At 35.5% G+C, this 17,893-nt stretch overlaps 1 protein-coding gene and 1 pseudogene across 7 annotated transcripts in view; both read left to right on the top strand.

Annotated features, from left to right (window-relative positions):
- Positions 1-17,893, top strand: part of Kcnh7 (potassium voltage-gated channel subfamily H member 7) — a 484,116-nt gene that overhangs the window by 322,129 nt on the left and 144,094 nt on the right. For all 7 annotated transcript variants that reach the window (XM_074070967.1, XM_074070965.1, XM_074070968.1 and 4 more), the window contains exon 4: positions 13,652-14,080. In XM_074070967.1, coding sequence (XP_073927068.1) covers positions 13,652-14,080 — 429 coding nt within the window. The remainder of the gene's footprint in view (positions 1-13,651; positions 14,081-17,893) is intronic.
- On the top strand, positions 9,155-9,691 carry LOC109675915 (large ribosomal subunit protein eL24-like; annotated as a pseudogene).

Genomic DNA, 17,893 nt, shown 5'->3' with positions numbered 1-17,893 from the left:
AACAACCCTAGTAGGTATGTATACCTGCTGATTAAATTGATTTTTCTTGGTACTAACATATTCTATGTTAAATATACTAAAATTATTTAAGAATGTTTTGCTTTCTTTTCACTGTTTTAGGTTGTTTCATTCTATTTTTGCTTTCATTTTGATATTTGGTAAAATTTGTATTGTTTTGTAGTGGTTACTTTAATAAGAAGAAATAGTTTATCAAATGTCATCTATAATTACAGCTTGTAGAATTTACAGATTGGAGTCTTAGAAAATTATATATAATGCCTTTACCCTTCTCTTTCCTGCACAGGCACTGTATTTTGAACAAGAATAAAATAAGATTATAAGACTTTGTCTCTTCTTCTCACCATACGATGTTACTCAATAATGTATCTCTTAATGCTCTTAGGTATCCTTAATTTTCTCCCATTCAGCTTGTTAGATTAATTATAGCATTTGATTGCCATCTATTGTCAACAAGTCACTCAATTGACTTATTTTTCATTTTCTCCTCTTCTCATTCCATTTTGTTTGGTGGTAGTATTTCTAAATTGTCAAGTATGTAATGTGTTTATATTTCTCACTTGTGTTTTGGTCTTAAATTTATAGTGACATACATTCACAATGTGTACATCAGTCTTTTTTGTCTAAGTTTCCCCAAACATAACTTAGATAAAGCTTAAGTGTCTTTAGGATAGGTTCATGGATTAAGTGTTATCTGAGCTCCTGTATATTCAACACTGTTTTTTCTGTAGCCTTGACACGTGGGCAGCCTAGGTAAATACATTTGCTGCATACTTTATTGCCTTGTGAATTTAGTAGACATTGTTTCTTGTTTTCCTTCTATTAACTTCTATTAACTGCTGCTGACAAGGAATCTAATGACAACCTGCTTAACTATCCATCCTTAGTGATTTAATGTCTGGAGTCTTAAGCACTTTTTAATTTTTGTTTTTTTGGAGGTACTAGGGTTTGAACTCAGGGCTTTGTGCTTTCTAGGCAGCCACTCTACCACTTAAGCCACACGTCCTGCCCTTTTTGCACTGATTATTTTGGAGATAAGGTCTCACTTTTTGCCCAGGCCAGCCTGAACTGTTATCCTCCTATTTTACAGTTCATGCCTTTACTGGGATGACAGGCACCCAACACCATGCCCATCTTTTTTCAGGTGAGATGGGATCTTTCAAACTCCACCTCTCCAACCACAGCTGGCCTAGAACCTTGATCCTCCCCAAATCCCAGCCTCCCACATAGCTTAGGATGGCAGGCACACCCCACAGCTCACAGTTATTGGTTGAGATGGAGTCTCCTAAACTTTTTGCCCAGGCTGACCTCAAACTGCAACCCTCCCCAATCAGTGGAGAGAAACTGAATATGCAGATAAAATAATTGTTCCCAGAGCATTTCAAAGTTCCATTATAGTTTTTGGGATTTGTGTGTATGTGTGTTTGTGTTTGTGTGTGTGTGTGTGTGTGTGTGTGTGTGTGTGTGGTTTGGGGTTTGAACTCCAGCCCTATACCTTGAGCCACTCCACCAGCCCTTTTTTATGATTTTTTTAAAAATAGAATCTTGTAAACTATTTGTCCAGACTGGCTTGGAGCCATGGTCCTACTGATCTCTGCTTTTTGAGTAGCTAGGATTATAGGAGTGAGTTACTGGTGCCCAGCAACCCTATTATTTATCACCAGTATATTGGTTTTGATTACACCCTTTTAAACATTTTATGGTCTATATTTCTCTTCACTTTGTGTCAGATTTTGAGGAATTGATTGTTAAATCAAGCAGAAAAGTTTACAAGATCCAAATTATGCTGGATTGCTTCTAATGCTATCCAATTTTTGCCTCATATTATGACACATCTTTGGCAAATCCTTCTGATTTATTTTTTTTAGTAAAATTTTACTACTAGGGTAAAATAATGATTTGGACTATTTAAAACATGTTCCTTGAGAGATAAAAAGAAGGAAGGAAGGAAGGAAGGAAGGAAGGAAGGAAGGAAGGAAGGAAGGAAGGAAGGAAAGAAGAAAAGGAAGAAAGAAACAAGGAACAGAGGAAAGCCAAATTCTGATACCCCTCTTCCTGCAAACACAAGTAATCCTCAAGATAGTGATATTATTACTTTAAAACCTACAGTCCAACTGCAAGTTTATATATCACAAAAAATGATTGTAAGGGTGGTCTCAAAGAAGTATATAATTATTTACAGAAAAGCAGATTTTCAGCTGGTAGTTTCCTTTAATCAATGCTTAATCTCTTATGTAAATAAATTGCATAATTATGTAAGAATGGGGTGTATGTGTTTGCATGCACCTGTGCATGTATGCCCCAGAGTGGAAGGATTTGAGAGCAACAGGGGAACATTATTGTTTGTTTAAGATGATGTGGGTTTCCATAAATTTAAATACCTCTCCTGAAATGCAGGCACAATAAAGGAAAAATGCAAAGTGACAACACAAGAAGCACAGATCTTTTCAAATGAAATATTACATTGAGATAATTAAGGAAAAGAAGAGGTGCTAAATACACAAAACAAATATAGACCACAAGAAGGGACTGTGACAAATTGAGCTGAGTAAATTCTAGACACCCGGAGACTTGTTTTGTATTGAATGGGATGGTAGATCATTTCTTAGTAATAGGAGCTCTACATAAGAAAAGTGAGCATGTTTGTTTGGGAAAAACAAATTTTTTATGAACTAATTCTCTGTAAAAGATATAGGGCCAGCCAAAAATAGATTACTTATGGGTCCTGAAATGAAACAAGTAAGGAAGAGAGTATTTTAGTAGTTATACCTATCAAATTGGGAAATACTACACAACTAACTCAAAAAACTGTTGCACATAAATGTAAACCAAATTAAAAAATAGTGGAATATTTTTCTCACTGGTAACTTCCGTAAAAAATAAGCAGTCTAAAAAATAGAAATGATACAAGGTGGTCAAGAAAATTACCCTTTTCCTATCAACTGTACATCTATGACTTACTGAGGTTATTAAGATTGCTCTAAAATCTAGAAATTTCTTAACAAGTAATAGACTCAAGTTAAGTTTTCTTTATTTGTAGAAAGATAATAAATTTTATCTAGTTAACAAATAAGTATATGGCATGTCCAAAGTATTTAAGAAACACTTTTTGTTTTCAGATTCTTCCTGTTTCTCTTGGCAAGTATGGCAAACTTTTCCTGGACACTCCTTGACTCTGAATTCAAATCCATTCCTTTTCTGTTCATCTCTTAAGCCTCAGAGCAGAGATGGGGGAGGACGTTAGGTGGGAATTTCAAAGTCAGCTTGCCCTTAGGAGAAAATACATCTCACCTCTTGTTGACCAATCCTAAATTAAGCTCAGACCTGCCACTGGGACATGTACTCTTCTCCCTTCCTTCAAAATCCATCCTCACCAATTAACTCCTCACTTGCCAGTGTTTAATACTGGCTCCTTCCTCTGTTGCTCATACTCATGTCTCTGAGAATAAATAGCCTACACTTCAACAAACACATTTTGTTTATACCACATTATATTTTTTAAAGTTTTAATTAGTTGAATTGGTTGCCAACATTTTAAAAATGGAATATTTCACATCAAAATTAGGATATCTGTTATTCTTTTTTCAAAAAATATGAGTATGTAACTATGCATCCCACATGTTCAAAATAGGTTGGCACAGAACACTGGCCACCCCCTTTGGATGGGGCCTGTGCTTTACAGTTTTATGTGTTCCTCTTTATTTTTTGTATGTACCTAACTTTCTTCATTCCTGTCACCTGTCTGTATCTGCAGGCATTTGAATTCTCCATACCCATTCTCCTGTTTCCAATATTTCTGTCATTCCTTAGCCCACTATAATTGAGCTCTCTGTGGTGTATTCTTTTGAGTTGCCCTCTGTATTGAATATTCCTTCTAGAGTGAAACTCCCCTCTTGCTTTTTTACATTCCATGTCACCACAGTCCCTGTGCCTTTCATTGATAACACCTATTTCAGTAACATTTACTTGTTTCTCTCTCCCTATCTCTTCTTTTTCTTACTCTTTGTCTTTTGTTCTGCAATGCTGGGAATTACACATTCTAGGAAAGCACTCTATCACTGAGCTATATCCCTAGCACCCTTTTACTTTACTCTTAAACATGGTTTATCCCCCATGAGCTGCTATTAACTATTCCTCCTTTCATTGTTATCTTCTGTATACATCCTGCACAGGCAATCCCATCTGTAACCTACAAGGCAAAGACTTTCTCACAAATCGTTGTATCCAGATCATAACTTATTGAGACTTTTCTCATTAGTTAGAACTTCATGTATCCAAATGCTCAATGGACATTCCTTTGGAAGATTTTAATATTTCTGGAAGATTTAGCTTTCCCAGCTAAAACTTGTCCTCCCATCTCCAGCTACCATTGCACCCATTCCACTCAAAATGTTTCCTCTTCATTCATCATGAATGGTGCTATAACCCAAACCATCCAACCCACAACCTGGAACACCATGCTATGCTTCTCAGTCATCCTCTTCTTCAAACTAAAAGATGGAAAAAAGTGTATCATACACATCTCTGAATATCGCGCATATGGAACTTTGCATTTGTCCTTCTGAGACATTCAGCATATCTTATTTGGGCTAATGTAATAGTCTCACAATTGTTATTCCTTCTTTTCTCACATGTTATACATAATACTACTATACATCAAATTATAATACTTCACTGTTTATGTCATTTATTATGGTCTTCTATTACCTAAAAATATAAAACTCCAAAGCCTTATTTGTACATAGTACAAAAGACAAATCACAGTATGGTTTCTGACACATGTCACATTTTAGTAGAGTTTCCTTGAAACCACCTTTCATTTTATGTTACTTTATTTTTATAACATAGTGTCCTCTCTAATAGCGGGCCTTAATTTCATAGTGTGTCTGTTTCAAAGGACTTTTCGCCTGTGTAGCATTTTCCCCTATTCCAGATAGATCTCTTGATCCTGCCTGGCCATACTATGGTAACTCATACCACATTGATCACATATGCTTGCCTAGTAGACAAGTAAAATGAATGAAGAAGACTAAAAAAAAAAAAAAACAGACATTGTGCTGTGGAAAACTGAAGAACACCTACCTTATTAAAAGTGGACAATAACCTTCAGCTCTGCTTCATAGCAAGGGTGTTGTATGTTATTTCACATGTATCTAATATTTTGCCAATAGTAAGTATACAACACATACATATTGTAGAATACATAAAGAAATGAATGTGATTTTTGTATTGAATGATTAATTCATTGTTTCCTACTGAATGAGCATTGGTCACATTGCCCAAGTCAGTGATTCTCCAAATGTCAGACCATCAGCATCACCTTTCAATATGTATGATATATAAGTTCTTTGTCCTCACACCAGAACAACTGATTCAGAAATAAAGAAATTCAGTAATCTGTGCTCGATCAAACACTTCATGTCTTTCTGATGCCCCAAAAGTTTGAAAACCATGGTCTCTATGTTAATTACTGCTTAACTAAAACAGTAAAAATGAATTTTAAGTGAAACTAAATACATTACAAAATAATCTTAAGTTTCTATAGCATAGTATACTGACAGAAACTTTAAGAACTGAACTTTTTCATTTAATCTTTTCAAGGTACTATGAAGGAGATCCCATTATCTTTAAAGAGATTAAAATTATACTCTCCAAATCAAAGAGAATTTTACTTTGATGCTTTCTAAAATAAAAATTCAAATTATCCTAAAAGCTTCAATTGAAGCTAAGTTTATACACACAAAATAAAAATTTAGGCAATTATCTCCCTAATTTATGCCACAAAAGCATACTCACATGATTTGGACTCATTCAAGATAATTAACACATAAAATATACATTTGCCTCAAGAGCTACATTACTCCCTCAAATTTGTATCTGTTTTCAGACCCCAAGCTAAGGAGCAAAGAAATTTTCTGTATTATTCATTTACAACAGGACTGTCACAATGCTTTTACTATTCTCCACTGGAGCAGAAAGTCATTCTTTCATTCAAAGATGAAGAGCACCAGTAGGAATATAGAGTTTCCTGCTCAGCAAACATTACTGTAGAAACAAGCTATTATTCAGATGAATTTAATTAAAAGCTTTACAATGCAACTAATGTTTATGATTATCATGTGCTTAGAAGTCTTCTCTTTTTAAAGATTAAATTTGATATAGGAAAATCACCCATGACATGCTTGTAAAAACAAATATAGGAAAATTTCAGTCATAGGTGCAATAAATTTTATATCATACATTCCTTCTAATACCTGGACAAAATACCTATTTTTACAATCAAGAAAATTGCTGGTAGTTGAAACAATATGCATTATCCCACCATTAACAATGGATGTCAATGAAAGTCCAGATCAGCATACCCATACCAGAGAGTGCAGATGTGAGTATCATTTGGAAGACTTTATTACCTAGAATATCCCAAATCAGGAACAATCCTTATTCACACAGCATTTGAGAAACTGGCATATGTTTTATTTGTGTTGGAAAAATCCATCAAGAGAGTCCATGTCAATGTGATGACTTCATGATCATCCAGGATCAATGTAGGTTAAGATGTCACCACTTTCAAAGCATTTGAATGTACTCTGTCACTTGACATTTGCAAAAGGAAGAAATCTATGGAAAAAAACCTAAATAACAGTATGGGCACATAATGCACTTATTTATTAAACAGTTATTTGAAGCATACAGTGATCTAATTAGGTCTATATAATACTGATATGTTTAATTTCCTATTTCTCCTTATTGAAAGATTTCAACCTTGAGTGACTAAAAGCAGTCTTCACCTTGCCCTTCTGCTTTATCTCTCTTATCCAAATCTGTGTTTTCTGCCTCTTTGCTCTCAAGATACCTGCCCGGGTTGGGAGCAGTGTCTCTCAGGCAGCATTTTTGAACATGCTAAAAAAATTCACTGTTGCTGCTGCCATTATGTTCTCATGTCTTGCTGACTTATCCCTGACTTATCCCTGGACTCCATTTACTGCATTAGGAATCACATTTCTCTTTTTCTTTATTTTTTAATTTATTGTTATTTTGGGTGGGGGTACATTTGGACATTCACAAAAGTTCTTACAATATATCAAATATATCATACTTAAATTCAACACTCCATCATTCTCCTTTACCCCTCCTGCCTCCATTTCTGGAATAATTTTAACAGATATCATTTTTCCTTTTACATACATGTTACACAGTATTTGCACTAGGACTCACATTTCTTTAAGATTTCAATTTAGTCCCATGCTCACTGCCATTTTGTAACAGGTTGCTTTTTCTCTAGTATCTTTCACCCTAGGAAATGTAATAGAAATCTTAATCTTTCAAGGCAATATGGGTCACATCTGCCTTTTTAAAAAGCCTCATATTTAGTTTGAGGTTTATTAGGTGAGTGGACTTCCTGCAAATTGTTTGTCATCACTAACACCAAAATCTCACTGGCTTGCCTGGTCCATTTGTCACCGACTAATCAAGCTAAGCACTTGATCAGTACTGAGTTTACACTGAATAATATTTTTCTCCCAGTCTAGCTGCTGATGACAGTCTTCTTTGGCAATATTCTGGGTTGTTCTAGCAGCCCTTCAGGGGCATCACATTCCTCTTTTCCTATTCAGTGGCAGGAAAAATTTATCTCCTCTATGAAATTTTTCTTATTAAAAAGAAAAGGCAGATATGTCAATCATCATCCCTGATTCTCTCATCAAGTTTGATCTTTTATTCTCTTTGAGTAGAGATTAAAATCACGTCTCTCCATACATCCAGGGTTTTCTGGCTGGAGAACCTTTGTTTTGGGTGGTACTGGAGCTTGCCTCCTAGGCAGGCGCTCTAATACTTTAGCCACTCTGCCAGCCCTGAAGTAATTTCTCACACAGATTTTAAGGCTCCAAACTCAAGTGTCAGATGTATGAGTATGACCCTGACTTCATAAAGTCTATTGACATTAATTCACACATCCTTATTTCATGTGATAATAACTGACAGTAGAATTAATTCACAGATCTGGACTCTGTGGCAGGCAGCCTGGACATCTTGTTTATGATTCAGACAGCACGGTTGCTGTAAATATTAATAACTACATAACTCTGCATCTTCATGGGAATTGTAATCAAAGGTGGGGAACTGCCTTACCCAGGGTTATGGCCTTTCTCATAAGATGGCTGTGGCCAGTGCCTAGCTGATGCAGAGATACAAAACCAAATACCTTGGCTTTAACTGAGCAGCAGTGAGTGTAGGTACAAAGTGGAATCTTGAAGTAACGTGAATCCTAAGGCATTAGGTGGAGGTAAGGGTGTGTGTCAGCACTGAGAACAGTAACAGCAGCAACAAGGACACTAATGGGATACCCAGCTCCAGAACTTCCAGGAGGCTTCCCTGAAGCTTCAGTTGCAGTTACAGAGCTTAACTTCTTCTTCACAATGCTGTCTTCCTTATAGATTTATCTCCCAAAAATACTTCCCATTAAAACTTTTGGAGAGTCTGTTTTCAGGGATCCAGTTGAAGATACTCTCCCACAACTCCCAACCCTTCATAAGGAATCTTCACAACGTCCCAACTCCACTTCCCTTCACGATCACACACATCTTCTCCTTGCTGCACTGTAGTCTCATTTGCCTGACTACTTACATTTAAGAATCTCTCCACTTTCCAGTCCTTAATTCAACTAAGACCAAAGCAAGAGTTAAATAATTTTAATTTGATTGTATTGTGTTTTGGCAGCAAAACCGTTAAATTATCAAAGTTCTAAGACTTTATACAAATGATGAGAAATTGAACCAAGGAAACAATTAGCAATTCACAGTTACTTTATGAGGAAATTTGATGATAAAAAATACAAAATTTTGTGGAAATATTTGTTTTTCCCAAAAAAGGTTATTGTTTCTAATAGTCTTAGATATTAGCAACTGTAGCAACTATATAATGTCTTCGACAAGTGTTTGTAAACAAAATTAGGTTCATATAATAAATTTATCTGTATTTACTCTTTTTGAGGATGTGTAAGAATGTGTGAAAAACCTTGTTCAAGAGTTGGTGGAGTGGTTCAGGTGGTAGCACGTCTGACTAGCAAGTGTGAGGTCCTGAGTTCAAACCCCAGTGCCCCAAAAAAACATTTACTCTTCCCATCTTTCCTCTTGACCGGCCGCCAGCCGCCACCATGAAGGTTGAGCTGTGCAGTTTTAGCGGGTTCAAGATCTACCTCTCGCACGGAAGGCGCTTCGCCAGGACCCATGGGAAGGTTTTCCAATTTCTCAATGCAAAATGCGAGTCGGTGTTCCTCTCCAAGAGGAATCCCCCACAGATAAACTGGACTGTCCGCTGCAGAAGAAAGCACAAAAAGGGACAGTCGGAAGAAATTCAAAAAAAGAGAACCGGGCATGCAGTCAAATTCCAGCGGGCCATCACTGGTGCATCTCTTCCTGATATCATGACCAAGAGAAATCAGAAACCAGAAGTTAGAAAGGCTCAATGAGAACAAGCTATCAGGGCTACCAAGGAAGCAAAAAAAGCTAAGCAGGCATCCAAGAAGATAGCAATGGCGGCTGCTAAGGCTCCCACAAGGCAGCACCTAAGCAAAAAATTGTGAAGCCAGTAAAGGTTTCTGCTCTTCGAGTTGGTGGAAAACGTTAATTTGGAAGATCAGATTTTTAAATAAAGATCCACCTACAACTCTTAAAAAAAAAAAGCCTTGTTCTAATTTTATTTCATATTTACTGAGATTTTACTAGATATGAGACTAAATATTAGTTTAATTATTCAAATTACTAAATATAATGAAATCTGAAGACTTAGCTACAAGTATTTTTTTCAGAGCTACAATCCACAGCAATGTATACTTACCTATGTTTTATATTTCATGCCTGAAAGTGCCAGCATTGAGCAAATTTCTCAGTGTGTATCCTTTCCGGATGAACTACAGTTAGACAACTAAATCTGTAATGCAATACAACATGGTCAAATTAATCTAGTGAGGCAGAAAACACCATCTGTACCACCTTGGATATGACTAAACTATAGGAACAAACTAAATGCCTCATGTAGTCATTAATTTAAGAAAGTCAGTGAACTGTTTTGAAAGGAGGATAACGTGAACTGATAAAGAATGAATAAAAGCAGGCATTGACCTTCCATGCATTGTAATAAGCTTGCAAAATTGATTTGTAAACTACTTTATAACTCAATTTCATGTGCATTAAAAACTAATCAAATGACTTTGATGCAGTTCACCAGTTTTTAACTTGGCAATTTACTTGAGCATATAAAAGTTATTAGTAGAAAAATGCAGGAATGCTTGCAAAACGATTATTGTCCTGCACTGACATTTAATCTTATGTGTACAGATCGGTTACTCTTATCTTTGTTTATTAATCCATATTTTAATGTAGATTGTAATTGTGGCTTGTATTGCGTTGTGTCATGGCTCTAATCAGAAAGATAAATAATATTTCAATTATATTTAACACCATTAACTCTTAGTCTACAAATGAAAAGTTACAATAAAAAATTAGGCTGCTTAATTCTGAAATGTTCTGTAACAGATATTTTATATAAACTTTACTAGATGTTATGGAGCTTGCGGACACTTCTGAGTATACGCTAGAATCAGAATGGCAGCAGTTAATAATAGTCTCTGTAGAAAAGATGAAATTAGCAGTAACAATTGTATTATGTATATAGGGCATGTTTACAGTTCACTATTTCCATGAGCTATTGACTTCTGCTCAATCAGTCACTTTAAGTAAATATGAGTCAATACAATTTAAGGAGGTCTAATTATTATGGCCAGAGTAATAAAATATTCAACTTTTTTTCCACAGTCAAAATTAAGCACGCTGTCAGCTCAGTCTAGAATCTGTCTATAAACATTCATTTACCATGCTCAGGAATTCCGTAAGGACCAGAGTTCAATGCTAAGCAAAATAGATGGGGTGCCTTCCTTTATAAGACCTCCACTCCAGAGGGAGAGGGAAATGTTAATCAGAAAATCACTAAGTGTATAATTATTATGTGTGGTGAAAACTATGAATAGGTGCTAACTATGCAAAACTATGAATGGCTTCAAAACAAAAGGATTGCATCTGTAAGGAAATAAATGTGGAGTTAAAGCTTAAAGAATGATCCTATTAGGCAGAAAGAAGATCATCAAACAGAAGGAAGTTCTGAATCTGAATTGAGCACAGGCCTTCAGAGGAATTAAAAAGTCCTTATAGCTGAGTCTGGATGCATGGCTCCAACAGTAAAGCACTTGTTTAGCAAGTGTGAAGCCCTGAATTCAAATCCCAATACCACCAAGAAAATCTTTATGGCTGCATTCTAAAGAGCAGTGAGGGGAGATGAAGATGCAGGATGGAGAGAGTTTCATTTTCATTCTCAAAGTAGGAACTTATAAGGGAAGAGTTAAAGATGGACAATAACTGGTGCCAACATGAAAATAGGAAAAGTGATTAGTATCCTATTCCAAGAAGTCAAGTGAATCATTGCAGCAGTAGCTCAGGCAGAAGAAAAGTAGTGACATGAGAGAAGTGACAATGTTTTAAAAATGTTAGGAGATGAACACAATTAAGGGATTTATGTTGATTGTACATAGGGGATGGCTGAGAGAGAGGCAGAACCTAGAATGACCCTATAGTGTCCGGCTTGTCCCACTAGATGGACGGTAATGCCATTCACAGGTGAAAAAAGAAAAAAAGGTAGGCGGTGGGCCCAGAGGGATAGACCTTGAGGGTGAATTTACTATGAGATTTTTAGGTGTCTTTAAGACTTCCAAGTGGAAATGTTGGTAACATCATTCAGATACTCAGATTTGGAAACTCAAAGAGTTAAAGGTCTAGGTTGGATGTATAAAGTTATAGATCATTGTATTAAAGGCAAAATTGAAAATAAATGTGTAGATAAGACTACTCACTGAGAGAATATATTCAATTTGAAGAAACTGTTGTGAGTTTTTGAGAAGTATTTTAGAACCATCATGCATTCATTGAGAAGTTCATAGAAAATATATTGAAGACAATGGTGCTCACAGCATTTGGTGCCTAGGACTTTTGAAGGATGTAAGAAGGTAGAATATATTGTAGTACAAAGACACAAGCTAAATGACCAGAAAAGCAAAATATGATTATAAAGCCATGGAATGTTGTGAACCCAAATTCTGTCCTAGCAATAGAAGTGACAAACTGACTTTTCTTATAAACAAAACTTAGAAAGCTTTTGATTTTGACTATTATTTGGATGCTTTCTCTTACCTTTTCATTTTCTTGGAAGGGTGAAAGTTTTACTTGATTTATTACTTTTTAAATTTATAGAACAAGGTGTGATCAATATAACAAACAGTAGAACTATATAAAGAAGAATGTAATACATTATAAGTACTCCAAAACCCACTCACTGAGCCAGTCAACATTAAAAGTTTGGAGTATATTTTTCCATATATTTCTCCCACTGCCATTCAAATTATATGGACACATATGAGTGTTTATTGTTTTTAATGAAAGTAATATCATAAACATATGGAGTTGAAACTGCCTTTTAACTTAATACTACAGTTGGTTTATTCACGCATTCTCCTTGTAATGGAAATTCAGATTGTTTCTAGTTTGTATGCCTTTGCAATAGTCTATATGTGTGTTGCTGAGTCAAATGCAAAGCATATTTTTTCTCATTTTAATCAATATTATCAGACACTTTCCAAAAACTACAGAAATTTGCAGCCCCTCCAGCAAAGTGTCAGAAAGGTCACCAGCATGCTTTGCTATCACTCAGTGTGATATTTATTTGCTTGTTTCATTTAATCCTAAACTTAAGGGTGGAAAAATTATACCTTCTTATTTTAATTTGGCATTTTACTACTAGTGTGTTTTTTCTGTTAACATTTTTAATGTTGGAAGTTTAAATTTTTATATTTGTTAAGTAATATTTAATGTATAACATCTACCCTTTAATTTTTTATTTAGCTGTCCTTTTATGCACCATCCACTCTGAGATATGAACAACAATTAATGTCATACTCTCAGATTTTGAAACAACAGTAATACAGACCAAAAACAAAAAGGAAAAATAAATTTTTATCTTAACATCTCTTTTAGAAACCAAAAGCTTTTCAAGAATTCCAGATGGAATGAGGAACCTCTGGTTAGACAGTTGATCCTACTTTTCCAACCCAAATTCAACTCAGAATATTATCCAGTGCAAATCTTCAAGACATTATCAGACCTTCTTCATTCCCCACCCTACTTCCTTGCATCTTACTCCCAACACATGCCCCAGACTCCCCACCACACATACATGCGTCTGTCCTTGACACATGCTGCCCTGTACTTTCTTTTCCTATTAATGCCATGGAGGCATTGTGAATACAAGTTTTTAGTTCATTAAAAATGAAGGTCTCCTGTCATCTGAACAATGCTTTTGTGTTATTGTATTGTTCTCTAACTATGAAAAATATAACTGACAAATATTTTACTATTTATGTGGCATTTCATAGTGAAAAGTTCTCTATAATCTGCCTCTTTCCAGCTGTAGCTAACTTACTTATTGATTCATAGTGATTTCTACAAGGTGTTTAAATACGAGTCAACAATGTTTTTGTTAAAGGATACATTCATTGTCTTATAATAATTCTTTTTTCTGTCTCCTTTTGTAGGGAAACTTTTTGGCTTCAAGTTCCCTGGTTTGAGAGTTCTCACTTACAGAAAGCAGTCCTTGCCACAGGAAGACCCTGATGTGGTGGTTATTGATTCATCCAAACACAGTGATGATTCAGTGGCCATGAAGCCCTTCAAGTCTCCTACAAAAGAGAGCTGCAGCCCCTCTGAAGCAGATGACACAAAGGCCTTGATACAGCCCAGCAAATGCTCTCCCCTGGTGAACATATCTGGACCTCTTGACCATTCCTCTCCCAAAAGACAATGGGACAGACTCTACCCTGACATGCTGCAGTCAAGTTGCCAACTGACCCACTCCAGATCAAGGGAAAGCATCTGTAGTATACGAAGAGCATCTTCAGTTCACGATATAGAAGGATTCGGTGTCCACCCCAAGAGCGTATTTAGAGATCGACATGCCAGTGAAGGTAGGTTTGAATTTTTTTAAACATAGAAGCATATGTTAATAAGTAATGAAAGTTTTCTTCCATATTGTTTTAAACTTCAACATTAATCCTTGTGCCTTGAAAGAAGAAAAGTGATTAAAAGCTATTAAAATGTTCAGTTTTTTTTTTCTTTTTAATCGAGTTGTATCTCATTTCTTTTTTGCACTCTAGCAAAAAATTTTTTTGGCTTCATTATTAGTGGTTCTGAAATAGATGATAACCATTATCTGCCTACATCTTGGAGTGTTAATTAATTCTTAATATAAATAAGATGTGCTTAGGTAATGATTACTGTCATCTCAAGCATAATTAATTTTTCCATGCTTAGCAAATGATCACAACTTGAAAAAAGAGTGGTGTGTCCTCACAGTACAATGTCACTGTCTAACACTTTCCAAAGAGAAGCAATGAAATGTGATGTGCTGATGGCTGAAATAGATAAGTAGGAGGAAGGGGAAAATTTAGGGGGAAAAAACCTACCAACCAAAATCATAATTTTTGTTTTTCTCCCTGGTCTCCTATGTTCACATTCTTCTAATAGCCAGAGTGAAAGAAGGGGTGCAACCACAGAAAGAACTCATCCTTAACATGGTGATGGATGACATTAGTTATTTACTATGCCAAGGCCATGTAAGTGCATGAAACACATCAACTCTCACTTAATTCTTGTAACACATCTGAAAGTTAGGAACCACTTGTAAGTCCCATTTTACAGGTGAGGAAACTGAGTTTTATGTATGTTAAATAAATATCTGATCTAAGATTATAGAGATAGTGCAAAAACTGGGCTTCACACCAAGGACTAACTATCTCTCGAACCCACCATCTGACCTCTCACAGATTTGAGTATTTGAGAGGTCTGATGGCCTTTCTCTGATACACATTCCTTCAAGTGCCATCGCCACCCATGCTGCTGCCAATTGTCTCTGAAACATCAATCTGATCACGAGGCTCCTTAGTATGGTGTAAGAGGCATTTTCCTAAGTAACCACAGTTACTTTTCAAGCCTCAATTTTAGCCCCTGCAGGACAGCCACCCTACTGTAGCCCTATTCTAAGCCTGCACTGAGATACTTTGCCAGTTCCACAGAATGTATCATTTATTTCCATCCTTTATTAGTTTCTGCCTAAAATATTCTTCTTCTCCACCTTGTACCTCCTCACACTATTACTCAGTCTTAATCACTCATTTCCTCCTTCCCAAACCAAAAGAATGAAATAACTTCAGACCTAAATGTTCAAAGCAGTGTTTATATGTATTATAGCATCTTTTTATATCCCACATATATTACATATCGTACATCATTGTGGTTAGATATGAAAGCAAAGAATTTTGTTGCCATGATTTGGGATAGTTAGCTCTGTAATCTTTATATCCAGCATGATTGTATACTTCGTAGCAGATACTCAGTAATATTGGTTTGACATTGAGAGGATCATGCTCACAAGTTGTGCTCCAAAATCATACACATCAGAAAATAATGAGTTATCTTCACAACACTCTGAGTTTAAACCAGTATTTTAGGATTCAGTCATGAGGAGCATCTTTACCTAAATGGCACAATGAGATAGAAAAAGCAGAAAAGTTGAAGCAAAGGAGTTGGCAGGAACAATTTTAAAGAGATATAAATCAATATCACAGATACAGAAAGAATAGTTGGCAATAGGAAAAATTTGAGAAATTATTATTTCACAAGAGCAATTAGCACATACATTTTAATCTGGCATTAAAAAGGGAAATACAATCAAAAACAATTCTGAAACTGGATAATTATCCAAGGCCCTAGGCTGTCTACTAATGGTGGGCTCAGTATCTTCTGACAGAATATAAACTTTGTGATCTGATTTTTGAGCAATGGATCCTATGGCTGAACAACAACAATAAAATCAATATGGTGATTCATATATGTTTTAGTTATTAATCCAACTAGTGCAATCAGCTTCAGCAAACATAGTGACTTTTCAGAGATTGTCCTTTCAGTGATTCCCCGGAGGGATACTGAATTATAGGATAATAAACTTCAGAAACAATGAATGTGAAAATAAAACTCATACATAATCAGTGCATCCTAATGATCTGTTTATGTCTTAACGGTGGTTCTTAGATTACTTAGGTTTATTGTTTTCTATTCATGTGGCCTCCACTTAGTACACAGTTAATGATGAAAGACTCAGTATTTTTTTGGATTTCTCAGTTCAGGCATTATACATGGGCACTTGGTGTTAACATGATCCTCACTTTTTCTCCACTTCCCAAGCTAGGCTATTTTCAGGAAATGTATCACTTTGTGCAGATGCTGTAGTCAGCTAAAGAGCTATTTTAACTACAAAATCACTGATAAGCATAGAAGAAACTACAGTTCTTAAGCCTGCATAATTTTATATTTTAGAAACTGAGCATTGATAAGTGTAGCTGGAGCACCTTCACAGTTGATTTTAATTTTATGAATCCATAAATCCGGTTAATAGATTAATTCTACATGCAGATTGTTGTTTTCATGCAAATAGAGCCTTCTTTTACATAGGCAGTCTGATCTTTACCGATCTTTAAATACATTGTAAATATATTTGTCCATAATATTTTACATAAACCTCTCACTTAATCTACATTATCAAATATCCTAGAACTATACTTCTTAAGTGATTGGTGATGAAGGACCAGAATTTTGTTCCAAATCCATTCCAGGCAGAGAGGATTGTAACTTCAATAAAAACCCACTACTATAAAAACAAATTTTGAAAAGATAGGTGTGTAAGGCCAGGAGTGGTGATTCATGCCTGTAAACATTCCTATTTGGGAGGAAGTGATGGAAAGATCCAGGTTTAAAACCAACCTGAGCAAAAAGTTATTGGGACCCTGTCTCAGAAAAACAAGCCAGACGTGGTGATGCACAACGCTTATCCCATCTACACACGAGGTATAGCTAGGAGGATCACAGTCCAAAGCAGAACAAGGTGTAACACCCCATTTTAAAACAAGCTAAAGCAAAAGGAGCTGGGCGTCTGGTTCAAGGGGCAGACTACTTGACTAGCAAAGGTGAGTCCTTGCATTCAGACCCTAGTACATAGATATGCAAAATATAAACTCCAATCGTTTTATTAAATTCAACATACTTGAAATTACTTTGTCAAATTGATATAAAAGATTTTAACTCTTCTAAATTTATGCCATGGAGAAATAGCAAGCAGATCTTATATATAAACATACACATATATCTAGTGGTGCTGGGATCAAACCCAGAGCCATGTGCGTGCTAGGCAAGCGCTCTACAACTGAATTCTACCCACAGCCCCAGTTTCAGTAATTTTTAACTACTTGTAAGCAGCTATCACTTTACTAAAAATTTTGGATGCAGTTTCTGATGGAGAAATTATTTCTGTTGTAATCAAGATCTCTTCCACAATCCCCATTCCCTTTTTGTGATTCCCTCAGAGCTATCATCAAAAGCCACATCTTATTTATGCTTTTCTCTGTAATTCAGTCTAGCACACTATTGGAATTGCTCTAAATGTAAGCTTTGAAACAATTTATGGTACATCCCAAGACTTTAAATGTATATAACGATAGCATAGATGTCAACCAAATTGTGAACAGGTTTTTCAAATCTAAATATATCTGAATGTTTGGCTGACTTCATTTATTTTAAGCTTATGTATTTGAAAGCTAGTAATACATATCTTATTAATAGCAAGTATGCAATATTTAGATTGCCATCTTCATAAAAAATGAAAACGCTCTATAAATTTCCTAAATATTTTAGATATTATACTGCATTGCAATAATATAATTAAAAAC

The sequence above is a fragment of the Castor canadensis genome, chromosome 4 (genome assembly GCF_047511655.1).
Source record: "Castor canadensis chromosome 4, mCasCan1.hap1v2, whole genome shotgun sequence".
NCBI classification, from domain to species: domain Eukaryota; kingdom Metazoa; phylum Chordata; class Mammalia; order Rodentia; family Castoridae; genus Castor; species Castor canadensis.
Note: the sequence above shows the minus strand (reverse complement) of the source record. Positions and strands in the feature narration are given on the sequence as shown.